General features: G+C 49.5%; 1 protein-coding gene across 12 annotated transcripts in view; it reads right to left on the bottom strand.

Moving 5' to 3' along the window:
• ANO1 (anoctamin 1) overlaps positions 1-23068 on the bottom strand; it is a 1209699-nt gene that overhangs the window by 103224 nt on the left and 1083407 nt on the right. For all 12 annotated transcript variants that reach the window (XM_068260041.1, XM_068260039.1, XM_068260043.1 and 9 more), the window contains 7 exons: positions 22543-22694; positions 18303-18357; positions 14703-14754; positions 7662-7717; positions 6964-7002; positions 1058-1122; positions 117-251 (listed from right to left, as the gene is read on the bottom strand). In XM_068260041.1, coding sequence (XP_068116142.1) covers positions 117-251; positions 1058-1122; positions 6964-7002; positions 7662-7717; positions 14703-14754; positions 18303-18357; positions 22543-22694 — 554 coding nt within the window. The remainder of the gene's footprint in view (positions 1-116; positions 252-1057; positions 1123-6963; positions 7003-7661; positions 7718-14702; positions 14755-18302; positions 18358-22542; positions 22695-23068) is intronic.

Genomic DNA, 23068 nt, shown 5'->3' with positions numbered 1-23068 from the left:
TCACTACAGGGCCTCTTTACTGCATTCTGCTATATGTCACTACAGGGCCTCTTTACTGCATTCTGCTATATGTCACTACAGGGCCTCTTTATGGAGTTTATAATGGAAGGTCTTACCTTGGGATGTCCTGATCAACAGTAGCACACCCGTAAAGGAAGACGATGATCCCCACAATGGATGCCGGGATGAGCATCTGAGTGTACACTCCCAGCCAGGCAAAGTACAGCGCAATCTTCTCACCAAAATATTTCCTAAAATCCAACGGAAAGTAATTAGATATCAGGGAGGTTCGATATGATGCAAATTCTTCAGAGTTGATGCAGCATTATGAAAAGTAATGTATGCAAATGTATGCAGCTTGGAAAATGGCCCAATGGAATTGAACCATGCGGAATGAACAGCTCCGCCCACCCAGGGCCGGCCCTAGACTTTTTGCCGCCTGAGGCGCCGCCGCCGAGCTGGAGGGGTAGCGGGCAGGGCGGTGGTATTGGGCCTAGCGGCGGGGAGGGGGGTCGGACCTTCCCCTCCCTCGCCTGGGTCCCCGTCCTCCGCTCCCCTCCAGCCTTAAATACATCAGAACTAGCGCAACTCGTAAGAGGCAGTGGGCGGGAAGGACTCACCTCTTCCTCGCTCGATCCAGCGTGCGCTCCACTGACGTCCCTTCCTGCAGCGCCGTCCATTTACAATACAGTGGGCGGCGTGCAGGAAGTGACGTCAGTGGAGCGCACGCTGGATTGAGGAAGAGGTGAGTCCTCCCCGCCCACTGCCTCTTACGAGTTGCGCTAGTTCTGATGTATTTAAGGCTGGAGGGGAGCGGAGGACGGGGACCCAGGCGAGGGAGGGGGGGGGGTCCGACCCCCCTCCCCGCCGCTAGGTCCAATACCCCCGTCCTGCCCGCTACCCCTCCAGCTGGGCGGCCGGCTCCCCGCACCCACCGACGGGCGGATGCCGCCCCTAGAAATTTGCCGCCTGAGGCAAAAGTTTCACCCCGCCTCATGAGCGGGCCGGCCCTGCGCCCACCATTCTTTCCAAAAAGCAATAGACGGCAGCGACTTACCTGACCAGATCGATGGGCTGATACTTGTAGAAAACGCCATAGCTGGCCCACTCGTCACACAGCAGCTGCAATGAAATGATTCAGAAATATTCCTTAAATGTGATAAGAAGACTCATCAAGTCCAGCTCTACACATTGCCAGAATCAAAGCCACCTAAAGAATAATACTAACAACTGGTACAGCACACCAAACCTGCCAAGGACATCCACAGTGTCAGGGGGGGATGGGGAGCAGTTTGTTTATGACAACTACTATTTAAAGCATCTATAGAAGTGAATATTACCAGCACAGGGCAAATAGAGAGCCAATATTGTGCTTGAGGGAGGACCCCCTTGGCCTAAAGGCAGTCGCAACCCCTGTGCCCCCTACTGCTACGCCACTGGCAGGGGGGCAGCTGAAGAACTAGGAAACAGCGTACAGGGAAGGTTCTACGGGCTACAGAGCCTGAACTGGAGGGGAAGCAGACAGAATGGGTTTGACAGTGATGGGCGGGGAGAGGGGGGGGGAGAGGGGTAACGCCCCCCCCCCCACCTAGGTCCCCCGTCCCCCGCTATCCCTCCAGCTACATGCGCAAAAGTATTTAAAATGTATGTATGCAGCGAGCTTACCTTCTCTCCACTTCCTCAGCTTGCTGCGTCACTACCTGCAATGTCGCCCTCTATACTTTGGTGGGCGGCGTTGCAGGCAGTGACTGATTTTTTGCACATTTTTTTTTCTCCACCCGGCGTTTAGCTGCGCGCTGTGATTTTGTGTAAAGCATTTTTCAAAGCGCTTTTGCACAGCAACGTGTTTTTTTTCACCTCCTGATGCAAGTCAGGAGGTGAACTTTTTGACCCGGAAAATAAATACAATGTATTTATTTATTCATAAAAGCACAAAATCGCTATATAAAGCGTTTTTTTCAAGCGCTTTGCGATTATCCTATACCTTCCATTGTGGCAAATCGCCCCAAAAATGGTACAGGCAGCGCTTTGCTGAGCGGATCGGAAACAAAACGCTCAGATGGGAACAATCTCATAGGGAATAATTACACAAGCTTTTTAGGCCAATTTTCAAGATCGCCGGAGCTTGAAAGAAATGGCAAAAACGCCCTAGGTGTGAACACGCCCTCTTAGTGCCTCACATGTCTAGCTTCCCAACCTGAAACTGCCACCCAGGAAGGGTCAATTGAAATAGATGCTAGAGGGAATTTTATTCCGACTTGTGTTGACACACCAAAGACGACATTACTTTGGCCCAAAGACAGGTTGGATAACTATATTGTTAATAAGAAGCCTGGGGAAAGGACATTATTTCATGTTATTTCTTACACTTTGCTGCACTGTCTCCACTGCCATGGATATAAAAGGGAACTGAGGGGACTGTAGAAGGGTTTCCGAACAAACAACTCCATTTAGATGACATCTGCACGGAACAAGGACCCTGTGTGCGTCCGCCAGTAATGTCCGAGCGTAAGCTCTGGAGACTGTTGGGAACACAGAGGTGAGAAGCAATATACACAGATGTTTGCTGCAATGCATGCTGGGAGTGACAGGACCTTTATAGGCCTTGAATTAATCACTTTATCCGGATGAATCTGCAGAGATGACAAAACTCCACCTATCCAAACATTCCACCTCAGGCTGCGGCCACCGGACAGCCTCCCTGGTAACAAAATATGTACAATTCCAGCGAAACTCCTCGGATAATTTGCAGGTGTGTACCGGCGTCATAAAACAAACAGGTAATAAAAGTGTCTGCAAAGTTTATTATTTCCTTTCCTGCTCTTAAGGCAAACTTCCAAGCAAGCGGCTAAACACAAGACTGCAATAAACATCAGCGGACTATGATATTCTGCTAAAGATTTCAGAACTCCGCTGCCAGTGCTCCAACTCACCCCCAACACTGCATAGCTGGTGACACCACTCTGTGCAACATTCTATCCACAGCATCCTGCAGCACTTCTTTTGGTGTTCATACATGGCATGCAACAAGATAAAAGGGGTATACTGATCTGAAACTCAGTGCTAGAGAAGTCCACTTTCAGACTGGATCTCTAGAAACAATCTTACACGTATAACATTCCCTCCCCCCCCCCCCCCCAAAAAAAAAAACCCAAAAAAACCCAGTAACTTACCTGTGCAGCCGAACAAAATGAAGCCAGTGCAGTGCAGGGGACTTGGGTACACAGTAAGTAACTCCGGCGCCGTCAGAAGACTGAGCTGAAGTTGCTTTAAAAACCCTATAACTCCAGTGATTCAAATATGAAGAAAGGTGTGGTCCGCAACAAGATTCTCTCCACAAAACCGTAATTTATTTAGGACATATCCTCAAGCAAGTATAAAAGTACATAAGCTGATATGTTTCGGGCAAGTCGGCCCTTAATCATAGCTATGATTAAGGGCCGACTTGCCCGAAACATGTCAGCTTATGTACTTTTATACTTGCTTGAGGATATGTCCTAAATAAATTACGGTTTTGTGGAGAGAATCTTGTTGCGGACCACACCTTTCTTCATATTTGCTTCAATATCTGGGTCTGGCTGCCTTGGGTCCATCCAGCACTGCTCTGCACGGTGCAGTTGAGCGGTGGCCTCTACCCTCATTTATTTTGACAACTCCAGTGATTGCTGGAAGCCAATTTATTTCATTCTCCACTATCCATGGCGGCCTGGGGGAGGGGGGGGGGGGAATTTTTTAACACGGCTGGGACTTGTGCGGCAGCAGGATCAGCCCTATACCGGCCGTATCCTGCACCCAAGTCTCCCGCGCCAAGTACGTATGTACGCCTTAGAGCCTCCTGCAGTCATTGTGTGCCCACACTGTCCTTCTGCGACTTTGCATCCAGCAGCGACCCCCTCAAAGCTGTCCGGCCACACGCTTCCTCGCCACACCACAGTGTACGGCAGTGTTCTGCACATGCACAGAACATTAGACTACAGACACGTGATCAGGTTTACACGCATACGCAGTGGCCTCCGACTGGCGGTGCCTGCCCAGCTTTGAGGGTGTTATTGTTTGCTGGAAAGTCGCGGAAGGACAGTGCGGGTACAGGATGACTGCAGGGGGCTTCAAGTAGCCCCAGGTAAGTTACTTTTTTTTTTTTTTTGTAGGGTTAAAGTCAATGGGAACCGTTTTATTTTTTGTATTTTTCTATAGAGGACCACTTACCTCATTGCCCTCTAACGTTCTGTCCCCATTTCGTTTGTGTTTCTGCGGGCTTGCCTCCAAAATCCCCGTTTTTACTTTTTGACCAGGTCGAATAATTTAGCAGGAGAGAGGAGGCAGAGGTTCTTTCCCCTGCTCTGCCACTTCTCCGTCATCTCCTCCCCTTTCTATGCCCTCAGTCGCGCTCCAGCTGATGCACAGCTCCCCTGCTCTCAGTGGTCGATTGTCATTTGTATAAATTATTTGCCAAGTGATGGTGCTAACATAACTTCAATTGTTTAGTTTAGCCGGCAGCTCCTTTGACTGTGCAGTCACGAGTCACAGTCACAACGTACTGCGTGCACGCACGCACGCTGTTCTATACACGTGCTCACATGCTACCCGAAAATCTCAGTCTCTCGCACTATTTTATCGGTGCTTGAGACTGCGATATTTGGAAGGAATTCTAAGGAATGGATTTCTGGCTATATTTACCGAACCAGGGGCGGGGGAGCGTCGAAATCAAGAAAATGTAAACATATTTTTAATTTTAAAGCCATCCATTTCATTTTTTTGAATTTTTTTTTTTTTTTATTCCCAATGGCTTTAGAAAGGAACTCCAGTGAAAATAATGTAATAAAAAAGTGCTTCATTTTTACAATTATGTATAAATGATTTAGTCAGTGTTTGCCCATTGTAAAATCTTTCCTCTCCCTGATTTACATTCTGATATTTATCACCTGGTGACATCTTTACTGCTGGCAGGTGATGTCAGTGGAAGGAGATGCTGCTTGCTTTTTTGGCAGCTGTAAAAAGCTGTAATTTCCCACAATGCAACAAGGCTCCCACAGTGTGACATCAGAACCACGATCCTGACATCACACTGTGGGAGGGGTTTCACCACAATATCAGCCATACAGCGCCCCCTGATGATTCGTTTGTGAAAAGGAATAGATTTCTCATGGGAAAGGGGGTATCAGCTACTGATTGGGAGGAAGTTTAATTCTTGGTTACAGTTTCTTTTTAAGTATCCTTTAATGGCTGATGGTGTAATGGTTAAGGGCTCTGCCTCTGACACAGGAGACCAGGGTTCGAATCTCGGCTCTGCCTGTTCAGTAAGCCAGCACTAATTCAGTAGGAGACCTTTGGCAAGTCTCCCTTACACTGCTACTGCCAATAGAGCGTGCCCTAGTGGCTGCTGCTCTGCTCTGGCGCTTTGAGTCCGCAAGGAGAAAAGCGCAATATAAATGTTATTTGTCTTGTCTTGTCTAATAGACCATACTTCTGCACACTCGATCATACATATTGGACAGATTTTCCAGCACATCTGGCTGATCGATGCATTTATCTGATTTTGGCCCGAAATTGCATCATCTGGCAGCACCAATTTTATACAATGATCAAATCAGATGGTTGATCGTCCCGCAAACATTGCTATGGCCACCTTAATGGTGCGTACAAACGTTCAATTACTGTCACCAGCAGGGATTGGGACTGGATTCTACTGGTGACAGTTCAGGAGTGAGAGTTCTACAGACATATCCTGTCATTATGAGGGAAGGGGAGAGAGATAATGGCGTAACACGTGACAGATCGACTCCATGCAGGCGGGGCTAGTAGGTGAACAATGGGCGTGGCCTGCAATCTGCCAAGATGATCCGACACTCTTTGCAACGCATCTGGGCCACTGTACATCTAAAGGACTGCCACGGCCGAGAACTGTCTACTGTGTATGAGGCAAACTGAGCATTACTTTTTACAAAACGTTTATACCCAGCCTGCTGAGTTTGCCCAGATGTAATGCTTCTACCTTCCAAGCATAAGGTTGTGGGTTCGACTCCCAGACCCGCCTAGCATGGCCAACACCGACGTCACATGGCTAGCAGCTGGGGCTTTGACTCAAATCTTCTTGTGGGAGGAGGGAGTACAATACAGTCAACCTAGCCAATTATTTTCTAGGTTAATATGCAGACAGATAAAGTAGAAAACAAAAAACTTCCAAATGTAAACAGGAAATGCATATAAAATTGCTGCCTGAACTTGGAGTAGTCCCGCGGGTAATTGCATAATATATAAGCAGCCAGCAGGCGACACGTGAAATCATGTACAATATAACACATTACATGAAGCAGTGAAGCTGCCTATATCACAGCTGCAGCATGTGCCTGGCAAGGGGACAAGCACAGCTGGATGGTGACAAGCAGAAGTACAGTGACAGGAGCAGGGAGATTAGGACCCCCCCACTCCCCTGCAGCTGAGGAGCTGCCCACAGTGACACCCCTGTAACTGAAATAGACACGCTTGTTGTCGGAGTGCTGTGGTGCGTCGCACATTGCTATGCATTGGTCAGCATCCGCAGCAATCAGCCACATCTGCAGGAAACCTCCTGTTGGCTCGCTGACAGCACCAGCCAGGGAACTCCCATTTAATGAGCACAGACGTGTTAGCGTTTCATTATCCTATCACTCTCAGCACACCCACACTTACTGCCTGCGGAGAGAAGCAACCAGAACAGAGAGCGACTGTGGCATAACGGGAGTCCGCACTGCGCTGACTGCTGACCTTTTATTGTAAGGCCAGGGATGGGCAGAATGGAATAAAGGAGTCCCCTCTACACCCCCAGGCCCCAGGTACCTGCCTAGGTTGCCTTATAGGTCATCTGGTTGCGATTACAAATAACAGAACACACATGCTAGTTAGGAAGCCTGGCCACATACACACACAGAAGACCTTAATATAAAGACACAGCCGGAACGAATGAGACCTCTCAGACAAACTCACCTTCCTGTCATTGGACTCTGCGCCCTCATCGTAGTCACCCTGGGAATAGAAACAGCATTTGTCACCACAGAAGTATTATTCATTTTGCCTTTATCTTCTCATATGAGTAATTAGCAGTTCTGTTCAAATCAAATAACCAATGTGCATAGCTCTCAACTGTCCCTCTTTCGAAAGGACAGTCCCTCTTTGGGAACACAATCCCTTTACCCCTCTTTCAGGACTGATGTACAGATCTATGTGAATATTTGTGTTTTTCTACTTAAAGGACAACTGAACTGAGAGGGATATAGAGGCTGACATTTGTATTTCCTGTTAAACAATACCAGTTGCCTGGCAGCCCTGCTGATCTATGGCTGCAGTAGTGGTTGAATCACACCAGAAACAAGCATTCGGCTAATCTTGTCAGATCTGACAATAATGTCAGAAACACCTGATATGCTGCATGCTTGTTCAGGGTCTATGGCTACTAGATTAAAGGCAGAGGATAAGCAGGTCAGCCAGGCAACTGGTATTGATTAAAAGGAAATAGGGCAGTCTCCATATCTTTCTCGCTACAGTTGTCCTTTAAGTGGGTGATTGGGAAATAAAAAGCAAACAGAATGACTGTATGAGCAGCAGAGAAGGGAAACAAGCTTTAATTATAGGTTGTGCTAAGCCAGCTATGCTTTAAGCAGTTTCCGCACGATTAATATACTTACATCATGCAGTGGAAATGCAGCGCTGTACACGCCATTAGCAAGCAGGCTGGTAATTCCTATGGGAGAGAAGGAAATATGGTCATAAATGAAGGGAAGGGATAATGAACAGGTTCTCTTATATTTACAGGTCTGATAGAGTCCATTGTGCAGAGATTCTCCACAGCGCTCCATCGCAGATCGTGAACAACTTAGAGTTAAGGTGGCCATACATCTCTCCACTTGACAGTCAATCGACCATCTGATAATTATTACAGAATCGGATGAAAATTGGTGCCGGCAAGAGCATGCTGATCGACAACATGACCAATTTCAGGCCGAAACTGGTCACATGTATCGATTGGACATGCTGCAAGATGTCGGGACGTCGTGGTCAATCAGATTCACGGCGATAATGGCGAGCAATATCGGGCTGAGTGACAAATGCGCCGAAACCCCCGGTGTGGTTCCCCCTAGTGTATAAATGTGCCCCCATGTGTGCATTTATACCAAGGCCGGGCCAAGGCGAGAGAGGCTCCAGCCTCAGGGCGCAGTGTAGGAGGGGGCGCAGGGCGGGGCAGAGGCGAGAGAGGCTCCAGCCTCAGGGCGCAGTATAGGAGGGGGGGCGGGGCAGAGGCGAGAGAGGCTCCAGCCTCAGGGCGCAGTGTAGGAGGGGGCGCAGGGCGGGGCAGAGGTGAGAGAGGCTCCAGCCTCAGGGCGCAGTGTAGGAGGGGGCGCAGGGAGTGGCCGAGCCAGAGGCGAGAGAGGCTCCAGCCTCAGGGCGCAGTGTAGGAGGGGGCGCAGGGCGGGGCAGAGGCGAGAGAGGCTCCAGCCTCAGGGCGCAGTATAGGAGGGGGGGGGCGGGGCAGAGGCGAGAGAGGCTCCAGCCTCAGGGCGCAGTATAGGAGGGCGGCGGGGGGTGCAGGGCGGGGCAGAGGCGATTGAGGCTCCAGCCTCAGGGCACAGTGTAGGAGGGGGCGCACAACTCACTCAGCTATCCACTGGCGTAACAATAGGGCCTGCCTCCCCTGATCCTGCGGGGGGGGCCTGAGGTGAGGGAGGGGGACGCCCCTCCTCAACGCTGACTGTGGCCACGGCTTTCCCCTCATGCTGCGACCCCTCCAGCCCCCATGCGGTGCCCATCTGTCTTTGGAACTCCCCTCTCTTCCATCCATGTACAAGTCGCCAGCGTGGCGTGTGTGTGACATCACTATACCTGCTGTACCCCGGAGCGTGTATACTGCTAAGGCTGGGTGCACACATAACATGAAAGGCTGCGTTTTACGTCATGTTTTAGGGCTCTTTCACACCAGAGCCCTTTACTGCGGTGTAACACACAGGCAGATCTTTGCATTAACCAAGGTAAAATCAAAGTCCATAGACTTTCATTTTACCTTTCACACCCGACACTGCAGTTCGGTGCGTTGCGGTTCCGACGCACCCGGGAGCGTCGATCTGTTTTCTGTCGGGTACAATTAATAGCTACCGCTGCTGATTGCGTCGCACCACAGATTCCCGATGACACACCGCAGGGAATATAGCACATGCAGGAAACGGCTCCTGCACGCGTTGTCAGATGTGAAAGTGGCCTTATGTTAATGTTGTGTGCGGTTCTACTGCATTTTTGGTGCGTTTGCGTTGCGTTTTTCATGCATTTTTATATTTCCATATATACAAATCCCTAGGAAGACAACAGGAAGCGGAAATACAGCATAAACTTTTTTGGGGGGAGAAGAAAGCATATAAAACGCATGGAAAACGCATACCATTGCGTTCCCATTGACTTTCATTATGTGCGTTTTTGATGCGGCTATGAATATTATGCAACAAAACAAGCGTTTTTAAATATGCAGGTTTGAAACCGCATATGAACCGCACATGCGTTTTTTTAATGAGTTTTCTCCTGCGGCTATAGACTTCCATTAGCGGTAAAAGTGCAGCGTTTTCCGCAGCGCTAGCGTTTCTGCCATGTGTGCACCCAGCCTAATGGAATACCGGGGGGTTCCAAGATGGATGAGCAGCGCGACATAGCACAGGTAATGTATAAATGCCACCACAAGGGGCACATTTATACACAGGGGGGCAGCAGTGGACTCGGACGATTCCCAAGAGAGCTCATGCTGTAATCGATCAGGAATCAGTCTGATGTACAGGCAGTCGACAGATCTCTCTCCAATCAGATTCGATCAGAGAGAGATCTGTCTCTTGGTCTGTCTTCCCATCACCGCTAGATGTATGGCCAGCTTTACATTATCACTGAAGGTTCATTAGTATAACACAGACAGTTCACACTGCGACCAGCCGCCACATTGCACCGTCACAGGAACCGACCTGTATTATTATCCTAAGATTAGTGGCTTCACTTTCCTTCCACACTCAGAATAACTTGGCTAAAACAGGTGTTGGCTAAAACTTGCCTGTACTGCATCACTAGCCTCTAGGATAGCGACTTGTCTGTACTGCGTTACTAGCCTCTAGGATAGCGACTTGTCTGTACTGCGTCACTAGCCTCTAGGATAGCGACTTGTCTGTACTGCGTCACTAGCCTCTAGGATAGCGACTTGTCTGTACTGCGTCACTAGCCTCTAGGATAGAGACTTGCCTGTACTGCGTCACTAGCCTCTAGGATAGCGACTTGCCTGCACTGCGTCACTAGCCTCTAGGATAGCGACTTGTCTGTACTGCATCACTAGCCTTTAGGATAGCGACTTGTCTGTACTGCGTCACTAGCCTCTAGGATAGCGACTTGTCTGTACTGCGTCACTAGCCTCTAGGATAGCGACTTGTCTGTACTGCGTCACTAGCCTCTAGGATAGCGACTTGCCTGTACTGCGTCACTAGCCTCTAGGATAGCGACTTGCCTGTACTGCGTCACTAGCCGCTAGGATAGCGACTTGTCTGTACTGCGTCACTAGCCTCTAGGATAGCGACTTGTCTGTACTGCGTCACTAGCCTCTAGGATAGCGACTTGTCTGTACTGCGTCACTAGCCTCTAGGATAGCGACTTGTCTGTACTGCGTCACTAGCCTCTAGGATAGCGACTTGTCTGTACTGCGTCACTAGCCTCTAGGATAGAGACTTGTCTGTACTGCGTCACTAGCCTCTAGGATAGAGACTTGCCTGTACTGCGTCACTAGCCTCTAGGATAGCGACTTGCCTGCACTGCGTCACTAGCCTCTAGGATAGCGACTTGTCTGTACTGCGTCACTAGCCTCTAGGATAGCGACTTGTCTGTACTGCGTCACTAGCCTCTAGGATAGCGACTTGTCTGTACTGCGTCACTAGCCTCTAGGATAGCGACTTGTCTGTACTGCGTCACTAGCCTCTAGGATAGCGACTTGCCTGTACTGCGTCACTAGCCTCTAGGATAGCGACTTGCCTGTACTGCGTCACTAGCCGCTAGGATAGCGACTTGCCTGTACTGCGTCACTAGCCGCTAGGATAGCGACTTGTCTGTACTGCGTCACTAGCCTCTAGGATAGCGACTTGTCTGTACTGCGTCACTAGCCTCTAGGATAGCGACTTGTCTGTACTGCGTCACTAGCCTCTAGGATAGCGACTTGTCTGTACTGCGTCACTAGCCTCTAGGATAGCGACTTGTCTGTACTACGTCACTAGCCTCTAGGATAGAGACTTGTCTGTACTGCGTCACTAGCCTCTAGGATAGAGACTTGCCTGTACTGCGTCACTAGCCTCTAGGATAGCGACTTGCCTGCACTGCGTCACTAGCCTCTAGGATAGCGACTTGTCTGTACTGCGTCACTAGCCTCTAGGATAGCGACTTGTCTGTACTGCGTCACTAGCCTCTAGGATAGCGACTTGTCTGTACTGCGTCACTAGCCTCTAGGATAGCGACTTGTCTGTACTGCGTCACTAGCCTCTAGGATAGCGACTTGTCTGTACTGCGTCACTAGCCTCTAGGATAGCGACTTGTCTGTACTGCGTCACTAGCCTCTAGGATAGCGACTTATCTGTACTGCGTCACTAGCCTCTAGGATAGCGACTTGTATATACTGCGTCACTAGCCTCTAGGATAGCGACTTGTCTGTACTGCGTCACTAGCCTCTAGGATAGCAACTTGTATATACTGCGTCACTAGCCTCTAGGATAGCGACTTGTCTGTACTGCGTCACTAGCCTCTAGGATAGCGACTTGTCTGTACTGCGTCACTAGCCTCTAGGATAGCGACTTGTCTGTACTGCGTCACTAGCCTCTAGGATAGCGACTTGTCTGTACTGCGTCACTAGCCTCTAGGATAGCGACTTGTCTGTACTGCGTCACTAGCCTCTAGGATAGCGACTTGTCTGCACTGCGTCACTAGCCTCTAGGATAGCGACTTGCCTGTACTGTTTGGCCCGGAACAGTCGTCTGAAGTATTGATTAATTATCCATGTGAGCGACACACACTAGATGACAAAAGCTGTATACACACGCTAGGTAAAACTCAGCAGAGGTGGGTGATAAACTACCACCTTTGCCAAGAATCTAGCACCCCCCATCAGAAGACCCTTCTTCCATTATAATATGAAGCCAAAGTCTTTGCCCCCCCCCCAAATAGGTAGTCTTCCAGTATAGGTAGCCCAGGTGTCCACCCAGCATAGGCAGCTACCCCCAGTATAGATAACCAAAGGTTCCCCCTCCGTATAGGGCATTGATATCAGGGGAGGTATGTAGCGTTCTTCTGGCACCCCATCCCAAACACTTCCAGACCTGCACAGAGACAGTGACCTGAAAAAAGAGGAGAGCAGTGCACTAACAGTACGGCACACTTCAAATGCAGGAAATGAGCAATGACATCACTTCCTCCTCGAACATGTACGCTGTGGTCACTGCGCTGCTCTTCCCACTCCCACTAATCTGAGGTCTGTGTATGAGGGATGGGGAGGCAGCGGCAGCCATACCAGTCACAGACAGGGCAGCCTGGCAGCATGGGAGGCCCCAAGCACCCGCTCGGTTCGCATGGGCCTAGCTACTCCCCTGCTAGTGTAACTGATATAACGTGTGATTGATGACAGGTCCTCTTCATACACACAGCTCTTTATAGGAAAGCTCATCTGAGCAGTGTGTGGCGTGAGCTGCCTGTATTAGTGCCAGCCGATCCTTTGATGTAAACAAGCTGAATGCAGGGCATTGAGCTTTCATTGCTACGCTCTGGGGAAGGAAAGCGCAGGCTGCGTTCTTAGAAAGCTCGCTCACCACAACTGGAAGCAGAGATCTAAGGGATTATTGTACGATGCTTCTACAAAACAGGGATTACACGGATGAGACCAGAAAGGTGTGCGGAGTGTAAACATTCCCCGAGGCCATCGCTACAGACGGCGGCTCCCGCCCGCGCACTCTCAGGAAGACTGGTGAAGAATGTGCAGTGACACAGCTAAGGATTGGGCGGAGGCCCCCACACCTTCCTCAACACACATCAGTGTACGGGCTTGTCACGAGACGTGTGCAGTGCCAGTTCTAGACGCTTTACTGCCTGAGGCAAACGTGTGAGGATGTCCCCTCCATTATGGAATGATCGCACAGCACCTGACAATTTGCACCACGCGTTATAGCCATGGTGCAACCCCCAAAAAACCCTCAGTATAGGCAGGGTAGCCAGGTATAGGTACCCCCCCTGCATTGGAAGCCAGGTACAGGTGCTCCAAGTACAGGTAGCCAGGTATAGGTGCACCCTTCTGTATTGTAAGCCAGGTATAGGTGCCCCCAGTATAGGTAGCCAGGTATAGGTGCCCCCAGTATAGGTAGCCAGGTATAGGTGCCCCCAGTATAGGTAGCCAGGTATAGGTGCCCCCAGCATAGGTAGCCAGGTATAGGTGCCCCCAGTATAGGTACCCCAAGTATAGGTAGACAGGAATAGGTGCCTTCAGTATAGATATCCAGGTGTAGGTGCCCCCAGTATAGGTATCCAGGTATAGGTCCCCCAGTATAGGTAGCCAGGTATAGGTGCCCCAGTATAGGTAGCCAGGCATAGGTGCCCCAGTATAGGTAGCCAGGCATAGGTGCCCCAGTATAGGTAGCCAGGCATAGGTGCCCCAGTATAGGTACCCCAAGTATAGGTAGCCAGGTATAGGTGCCCCCAGTATAGCTAGCCAGGAATAGGTGCCCCCAGTATAGGTACCCCAAGTATAGGTAGACAGGAATAGGTGCCTTCAGTATAGATATCCAGGTGTAGGTGCCCCCAGTATAGGTATCCAGGTATAGGTCCCCCAGTATAGGTATCCAGGTATAGGTGCCCCAGTATAGGTAGCCAGGAATAGGTGCTCCAGTATAGGTAGCCAGGTATACGTGCCCCAGTATAGGTAGCCAGGAATAGGTGCCCCGTATAGGTAGCCAGGTATAGGTGCCCCAGTATAGGTAGCAAGGAATAGGTGCTCCAGTATAGGTAGCCAGGTATAGGTGCCCCAGTATAGGTAGCCAGGAATAAGTGCCCCAGTATAGGTAGCCAGGTATAGGTGCCCCAGTATAGGTAGCCAGGAATAGGTGCTCCAGTATAGGTAGCCAGGTATAGGTGCTCCAGTATAGGTAGCCAGGTATAGGTGCCCCAGTATAGGTAGGTAGCTATAGGTCCCCCAGTATAGGTATCCAGGTACAGGTGCCCCCAGTAGCATTGTAGCCATCGAGGTCCAGTGTTCTGCTGGGGCGCTGCTGATGAGTGATATCAGTGCTGGAACACATGGTGCTGGTGAGTCCTCGCGCCGCTGCAGAGGGGAGGAGCCGTCGGCCCACCACCGCGACACAAGTCCTCCACAGTCAAGCTGGGATGCCTGTTATGCTATCCTTTTAACAATAAAAGAGCTTTAATACTACTGGATGGTGCTGACTTGACTGGAGAAGTCGGAGTGTCTGGGAGTGCAGAGACACTGCAAGTCATAGCCCTTTCCCTCTATAGGTGCTTGCTACACACAGATTCCTTACCGATACACAAGTCAACAGCTGCTGCTATTTGATTGGTCCATATCCAAGCATAATAATCAGGTGGGGAATAAGAAGCCTCTCATTTGCCGTGTGTGTGAATTCTTGCTGCTGTATAAACACAGGAAATAATATCTTCATGTATGAGCTTACCCATGCTGTATTTGGCCTTTGTACAGGTTGTCCTTTTCAAGATTTCATACACCTGCAGGATAACATGGCAGTTAGTCAGCTGTCAGTTAGTTTGAGGCTTTACTGGGTCTAGAAGTAATACAACTGGAAGAGGACAAATGTTTACATTCAGAAGAAATACATATATTTTTCATCCCCTAACCCAGTGATCTGCAAACTTGGATCTCAAGCTGTCAAGGAACTACAAGTCCCACAATGCATTTGCCCTTATGAATCATGACTGTGGCTGTCAGACTCCTGCAATGCATTGTGGGACTTGTAGTTCCTTAACAGCTGGAAAGCCAAGTTTGCAGATCACTGCCCTAACCTGACAGCTGGATCTTGCTTGCAATTATGGCAATAGCAACTTTTCTGATCTGCGCTTAATTTATAGCAATTTAATCCATTAACCCACATGAGATACACATCTGAACATCCTTGTAGACATACAGCAGATTCCTCAAAGTACCTCCGTCACTTGCTTAAAGGACACCCGAGCTGACATGTGACATGATGAGATAGACATGTGTATGTACAGTGCCTAGCACACACGCTGTGTTCCAATTTTTTTCTTTCTCTATCTGAAAGAGTTAAATATCAGGTATGTAAGTGGCTGACTCAGTCCTGACTCAGACAGGAAGTGACTACAGTGTGACCCTCACTGATAAGAAATTCCAACTGTAAAACACTTTCCTAGCAGAAAATGGCTTCTGAGAGCAGGAAAGAGCTAAAAATGATCAATAGTAGGTTTAAATATAAAATAAAACCGTGGAATATCTTAAAACATCATTTTTAGGAGAAGGAGGATAGATACAATTGTTTATTTCATTAGTTTATTTTTGCCTCGGGTGTCCTTTAAGTACATTCTCTGCATTTCCTTGCAGTGACGGTGTTGCCACGGCTGCCAGGGACACTTTTGTGCCGGACCGGCCGTCACCATCAGGATGGGGTGTTTTGTTTGCAGAGTCATAGTGACAAGTGACACAGGAGTTCCCTTTGTGCGCCTATAAATACCGATTATAATGAAAGCCTGGGCAGGAACCGGACGCAGGAAATCATGAAAGGGGTAAGAAGAGGCTATTTATCCAACAGGAAGAGTCCTCAGGTATAGAATGTCTCCAGTACAAAGTGTGAAAAAAGGGAAAACAAAACAAACACTGACCTATAGCCTTTCAGAGGTTATCAGCTAACAGCGGCCACAGCCCTTCCCCTGGGCCCAGGTGCACAAGGCAGAGGTTATCAGCTAACAGCGGCCACAGCCCTTCCTCTGGGCCCAGGTGCACAAGGCAGAGGTTATCAGCTAACAGCGTCCACAGCCCTTCCCCTGGGCCCAGGTACATATCAGCTAACAGTGGCTACAGCCCTTCCCCTGGGCCCAGGTGCACAAGGCAGAGGTTATCAGCCAACAGCGGCCACAGCCCTTCCTCTGGGCCCAGGTACATTTCAGCTAACAGCGGCCACAGCCCTTCCCCTGGGCCCAGGTGCACAAGGCAGAGGTTATCAGCCAACAGCGGCCACTGCCCTTCCCCTGGGCGCAGGAACACAAGGCAGAGGTTATCAGCCAACAGCGGCCACTGCCCTTCCCCTGGGGCCCAGGTGCACAAGGCAGAGGTTATCAGCCAACAGCGGCAACAGCCCTTCCCCTGGGGCACAGGTGCACAAGGCAGAGGTTATCAGCTAACAGTGGCCGCAGCCCTTCCCCAGGGCCCAGGTGCACAAGGCAGAGGTGACACAAATGGCCACAGCATAAATAGAAACATGTTACAGGATTGAAAGTGCTAAAAGTTAATTGGAGAATAATCACCACCCAATTACCCGGGGATAAGCTGCTTCCTTACACTACAGTTCTCACCTCATGCTGTGCAGCCCCTGGGGAGACCTGGGTTCAAATCAGCCGCTAGAAGACCTTTTATAGTTATTCTATTACAGTGAGTTATGGGATTTAAAAAAAAAAGTGCTATATAATGTATATTTAAAGAGGCCCTGTAGTGACATATAGCAGAATGCAGTAAAGAGGCCCTGTAGTGACATATAGTAGAATGCAGTAAAGAGGCCCTGTAGTGACATATAGCAGAATGCAGTAAAGAGGCCCTGTAGTGACATATAGCAGAATGCAGTGAAGAGGCCCTGTAGTGACATATAGCAGAATGCAGTAAAGAGGCCCTGTAGTGACATAGCAGGATGCAGTGAAGAGGCCCTGTAGTGACATAGAGCAGAATGCAGTAAAGAGGCCCTGTAGTGACATATAGTAGAATGCAGTAAAAAGGCCCTGTAGTGACATATAGCAGGATGCAGTAAAGAGGCCCTGTAGTGACATATAGCAGAATGCAGTAAAGAGGCCCTGTAGTGACATATAGCAGAATGCAGTAAATTATTCAGGATACCCACTTTAACAGCAATTATCCTGGTTTCAGGAACACTTCCTATATCTATATATTGCTGTATATTAATATGGAGACCCGCCCTCCTGGTGATATTTAGCCTAGGCCAAATAGCTATGCGGAATTCTCCTACCTGCCAGAGCATTCTGTGAGACCAGGTATATTTTGTACTGGCTTTGGAACTTTCAGTAAGTAAACATTCCTCAGAGAAGCACCTGACAGAACTAAAGATGTGGCCACCCGTGATAAATGTCAGAATGTAAATCAGGGAGACGTAACAATAGGGGATGCAGATCCTGCACCCGTGAAGGGGGGGGGGGGGGCCTCTAGGCCCGCTCAGGGCAGTTTTGGGGTTCCGATGTCTAAGAGTCTGATGCTACTTCCTGTATAAACAGGAAGTAGCATGAGGCAACCCCCTTCCCGCCAGCTTTCCCCTCCTGTCCCCCAAAATGGCCCTGAGTGAGCCGGGGGGCCCGATCCAAATTTTTGCAGGGGGCCCGTGGGTTTCTAGTTACGCCCCTGCAATATACAGCAATCTATAGCTGCCGGAAGTGTTTCTGATGCTTAACCCAGAATATTTCATGTAAAAGTATCCGGATTTATTTACTAAATGTCACTACAGCCTCTTTAAAAGCACAAAGAAATGTTTTTAAAAGAATTGTAACCACTTTCTGCCAGCCCATTGGCAGCGGAACGTAACCATACGCACATTCACATGTACGCATGCGCCCCCCACAGCGCTAGCAGGTGTACTGCAATGGTCTCTACGATTCGTTTTTCAGGAACTAGTTAACGAGTCAAGGAGTACTTAAAGGGAACCTAAACTGAGAAGGATATGGATATTTCCTTTTAAAATAATACCAGTTGCCTGACTCTCCTGCTGATCCTGTGTCTCTAATACTTTTAGCCACAGCCCCTGAACAAGCATGCAGATCAGGGGCTCTGACTGAAGTCAGACTGGATTAGCTGCATGCTTGTTTCAGGTGTGTGATTCAGATACTACTACAGCCAAAGAGATCAGCAGGACTGCCAGGCAACTGGTATTGTTTAAAAGGAAACACCCATATCCCTCTCAGTTAAGGTCCCCTTAACTGGAACCTTTTCTAACAACAATATTTTTTTTTATATCGGGGTACTGGACAACTTCCCTCTTCATAAAGCGGTATGTGGTATAATAATGTTGTGAAAATTTTGCACTTACAATTGTACTTCTTGTTTTACTGTCAAAAAATGACTCCTTATCTGACATCTCGAACCTGTTGAGTGAAATTATTGCCAGGTTAGCGATCTTGGAAAATAGATTCAGGTTTAATCAGATTAACATTTCAAAGAGTCAGTGGTTAATAAATTCTAAATAAGGGTGTGGCAGATCTGCTTCACTGATCTGATGGGAGGGATGGACTGGCCTCCCTGCTTCACTGATCTGATGGGAGGGAGGGACTGATCTCCCTGCTCTCTGCTTCACTGATCTGATGGGAGGGATAGACTGGTCTCCCTGCTCTCTGCTTCACTGATCTGATGGGAGGGATAGACTGGTCTCCCAGCTCACTGCTTCACTGATCTGATGGGAGGGATAGACTGGTTCCCCAGCTCACTGCTTCACTGATCTGATGGGAGGGAGGGACTGATCTCCCTGCTCTCTGCTTCACTGATCTGATGGGAGGGATAGACTGGTCTCCCTGCTCTCTGCTTCACTGATCTGATGGGAGGGATGGACTGATCTCCCTGCTCTCTGCTTCACTGATCTGATGGGAGGGATGGACTGATCTCCCTGCTCTCTGCTTCACTGATCTGATGGGAGGGATAGACTGGTCTCCCTGCTCTCTGCTTCACTGATCTGATGGGAGGGATGGACTGATCTCCCTGCTCTCTGCTTCACTGATCTGATGGGAGGGATGGACTGATCTCCCTGCTCTCTGCTTCACTGATCTGATGGGAGGGATGGACTGATCTCCCTGCTCTCTGCTTCACTGATCTGATGGGAGGGATGGACTGATCTCCCTGCTCTCTGCTTCACTGATCTGATGGGAGGGATGGACTGATCTCCCTGCTCTCTGCTTCACTGATCTGATGGGAGGGATAGACTGGTCTCCCTGCTCTCTGCTTCACTGATCTGATGGGAGGGATAGACTGGTCTCCCAGCTCACTGCTTCACTGATCTGATGGGAGGGATAGACTGGTTCCCCAGCTCACTGCTTCACTGATCTGATGGGAGGGATGGACTGATCTCCCTGCTCTCTGCTTCACTGATCTGATGGAAGTGATGGACTGGTCTCCCTGCTTACTGCTTTACTGATCTGATGGGAGGGATAGACTGGTCCCCCTGCTCACTGCTTCACTGATCTGATGGAAGGGAGGGACTGGTCTCCCTGCTTCACTGATCTGATGGGAGGGATAGACTGGTCCCTCAGCTCTCTGCTTCACTGATCTGATGGGAGGGATAGACTGGTCTCCCTGCTTCACTGATCTGATGGGAGGGATAGACTGGTCCCCCAGCTCACTGCTTCACTGATCTGATGGGAGGGATAGACTGGTCCCTCAGCTCTCTGCTTCACTCATCTGATGGGAGGGAGGGACTGATCTCCCTGCTCTCTGCTTCACTCATCTGATGGGAGGGAGGGACTGGTCCCCTAGCTCACTGCTTCACTGATCTGATGGGAGGGATAGACTGGTCCCCCAGCTCTCTGCTTCACTGATCTGATGGGAGGGACTGGTCCCCCAGCTCTCTGCTTTACTCATCTGATGGGAGGAAGGGACTGATCTCCCTGCTCTCTGCTTCACTCATCTGATGGGAGGGAGGGACTGATCTCCCTGCTCTCTGCTTCACTGATCTGATGGGAGGGATAGACTGGTCCCCCAGCTCACTGCTTCACTGATCTGATGGGAGGGATAGACTGGTCCCCCAGCTCTCTGCTTCACTGATCTGATGGGAGGGAGGGACTGATCTCCCTGCTCTCTGCTTCACTAATCTGATAGGAGGGAGGGACTGATCTCCCTGCTTACTGCTTCACTCATCTGATGGGAGAGAGGGACTGATCTCCCTGCTCACTGCTTCACTCATCTGATGGATAGACTGGTCCCCCAGCTCTCTGCTTCACTGATCTGATGGGAGGGATGGCCTGATTTCACTGATCTGATGGGAGGGATGGACTGATCTCCCTGCTCTCTGCTTCACTGATCTGATGGGAGGGATAGACTGGTCCCCCAGCTCACTGCTTCACTGATCTGATGGGAGGGATAGACTGGTCCCCCAGCTCTCTGCTTCACTGATCTGATGGGAGGGATAGACTGGTCCCCCAGCTCTCTGCTTTACTCATCTGATGGGAGGGAGGGACTGATATCCCTGCTCTCTGATTCACTCATCTGATGGGAGGGAGGGACTGGTCCCCCAGCTCACTGCTTCACTGATCTGATGGGAGCGATAGACTGGTCCCCCAGCTCTCTGCTTTACTCATCTGATGGGAGGGAGGGACTGGTCCCCCAGCTCACTGCTTCACTGATCTGATGGGAGGGATAGACTGGTCCCCCAGCTCACTGCTTCACTGATCTGATGGGAGGGATAGACTGGTCCCCCAGCTCTCTGCTTCACTGATCTGATGGGAGGGAGGGACTGGTCCCCCAGCTCACTGCTTCACTGATCTGATGGGAGGGATAGACTGGTCCCCCAGCTCACTGCTTCACTGATCTAATGGGAGGGATAGACTGGTCCCCCAGCTCTCTGCTTTACTCATCTGATGGGAGGGAGGGACTGGCCTCCCTGCTTCACTGATCTGATGGGAGGGGATAGACTGGTCCCCCAGCTCACTGCTTCACTGATCTGATGGGAGGGATAGACTGGTCCCCCAGCTCACTGCTTCACTGATCTGATGGGAGGGATAGACTGGTTCCCCAGCTCACTGCTTTACTGATCTGATAGGAGGGAGGGACTGGTCCCCCAGCTCTCTGCTTTACTCATCTGATGGGAAGGAGGGACTGATATCCCTGCTCTCTGCTTTACTCATCTGATGGGAGGGACTGACTGATCTCCCCTGGGTGCCTCTATTGACTTCTTTATCCACATGCGTGCATGAGAAAAGGGCGCCGTGAAAAAAGGTCTCGGCTTGAAAATGAAATGGCACTGTTGGATAACGAAATATGATAACGATAAACATCATTGTCAAACTTTGTTAACGATAATTGTCATAAATACAGACGAGAAAAAATCCTGAGAAAATATTAACGCTAAAAATCGTTACGTAATTCAACAATACAGCTTAACCCAACCCTACTCTCACACAGAACCCTCCCCTGGTGGTGCCTAAAACTAACCACTCCCCTAGTGCTCCCAAACCACCTCCCCAGTTGTGCCTAGCCCAAACACCCCTAGTGGTGCCTAACCCTAACCCCCCCCCCCCGGTGGTGCCTAACCCTAACCCCCCCCCCCCCCGTGTTGCCTAAAACTAACCACCGCCCGAGTGGTGCCTAACCCTAACCACTCCCCCTGGTGGTGCCTAACTCTAACCACACCCTCTGCAGTAACACCCTTTTACACATAGAAATGATATCTTTCATAACGTAAAATTTTTACATACAGACGAAATAATATGCTAAAAACTAACATTGCAAGCTCCTAATTAATGATAATTGCATTAAAGTCTATGGCAGCTGCCTTTTCGTCCAACCTCAGCCAGCGCCCTTTTTTCCTGCTACCCTACACATGATTGCCCCCCCCCTGGGCAAACACTGGCTGCTCAAACACTTCCTGGGGAGGCTGTAGAGAGGACTATTCAGGTGGCCATTCCTGACATCTGAACCAATCTCATGAATATCTGTCAAGGTGCCATACACGCATCAATATTTTTCCGCTCTAACAGAAATAGATGCTCTAACATGGCCGCCAGATTTTGATGTATTTGCGCCCGAAATGGATTGAAATGATCAAGCCGATAGGAAATCTTGATTAATTTATGTATTGATTGATTGATGGAGGCCGGGCTGGGACGGAAGATCGATGCCCCATAGCGTTACACCGCTGACATCTATTGAACCAGGAAACCCCCGATTTTAAAAATAATTGTGTGTGCAGACTACAACCACGGCAGTAAGCCGCCACCCACAGGTGCTTCTGGGTCTGTGCATATTTACAGCCTTCGTTTAGCAAACAGGATGAGTTTGAAATAATGCTGGTAATATAAAAGATGGCAGTTGCCAGGTTGTCGTGGCAATCTCACAACTCTTGTGTCCATGCATACTTACTACTGTGAGGGGTGGCAAGATGTCCAGGCAGTGTTGGATTAGCTAGCACTAGCCCAGGTGACTCCTCAGCTCTGAAATCTACAAACATAAGAAATCCCTGGATGACTCCGCCTACTAGGCCTCAACCATTGATTAATTCACTTCCTGTCCTGTAAATTCACTTCCTGTCCTTTCCATGTGCGCCCTGCAGAGGGCGGCATACTTACAAGTGCTGCTTTTCCCTGGAGAAGGGGTAGGAGAGGTGCTTGACGGTCTGCGGATGAGGGCTGGCTACTTTGGGCTGGATGGGTTCAGTTATTTTCTGGATGACAGAGTTGATTTTCTGCATCAGACCTTGCTTCTGGTTTATGTGGTACATCTGAAACACATACATGGGAAGATTGATCAATTATAGAAAAGTTCATAGAAAACAAAAACAAGAAGAAAGAGCTGAGGAGACTTCCACAGCAGAATGAACCACAACGGTCTCAATATCACAGGGATCGGCGACCAACATAATACACAGAGGACAAAACACAGCTCATAAATGACCAAAAACCGTGACCAGGATTATCAACGCTGGACAAATCCCAAGTAGACAAGGAGACTACAAATTAGAGCAGTCTCTGAGGAACCTAACTCTTAGGCTGCTTTCACAGTGGGACGGTACAGGCGCACATTAGAGCAGCCTGTAACGCACACCCACTGCACAGCAATGAAAAATCAATGGGCTGTTCACAGTGCCCACGTTGC

Source organism: Hyperolius riggenbachi, chromosome 11 (assembly GCF_040937935.1).
Source record: "Hyperolius riggenbachi isolate aHypRig1 chromosome 11, aHypRig1.pri, whole genome shotgun sequence".
In the NCBI taxonomy this organism is placed as follows: domain Eukaryota; kingdom Metazoa; phylum Chordata; class Amphibia; order Anura; family Hyperoliidae; genus Hyperolius; species Hyperolius riggenbachi.
The sequence above is the reverse complement of the archived record's forward strand: the minus strand, read 5'-3'. Positions and strand labels throughout refer to the sequence as shown.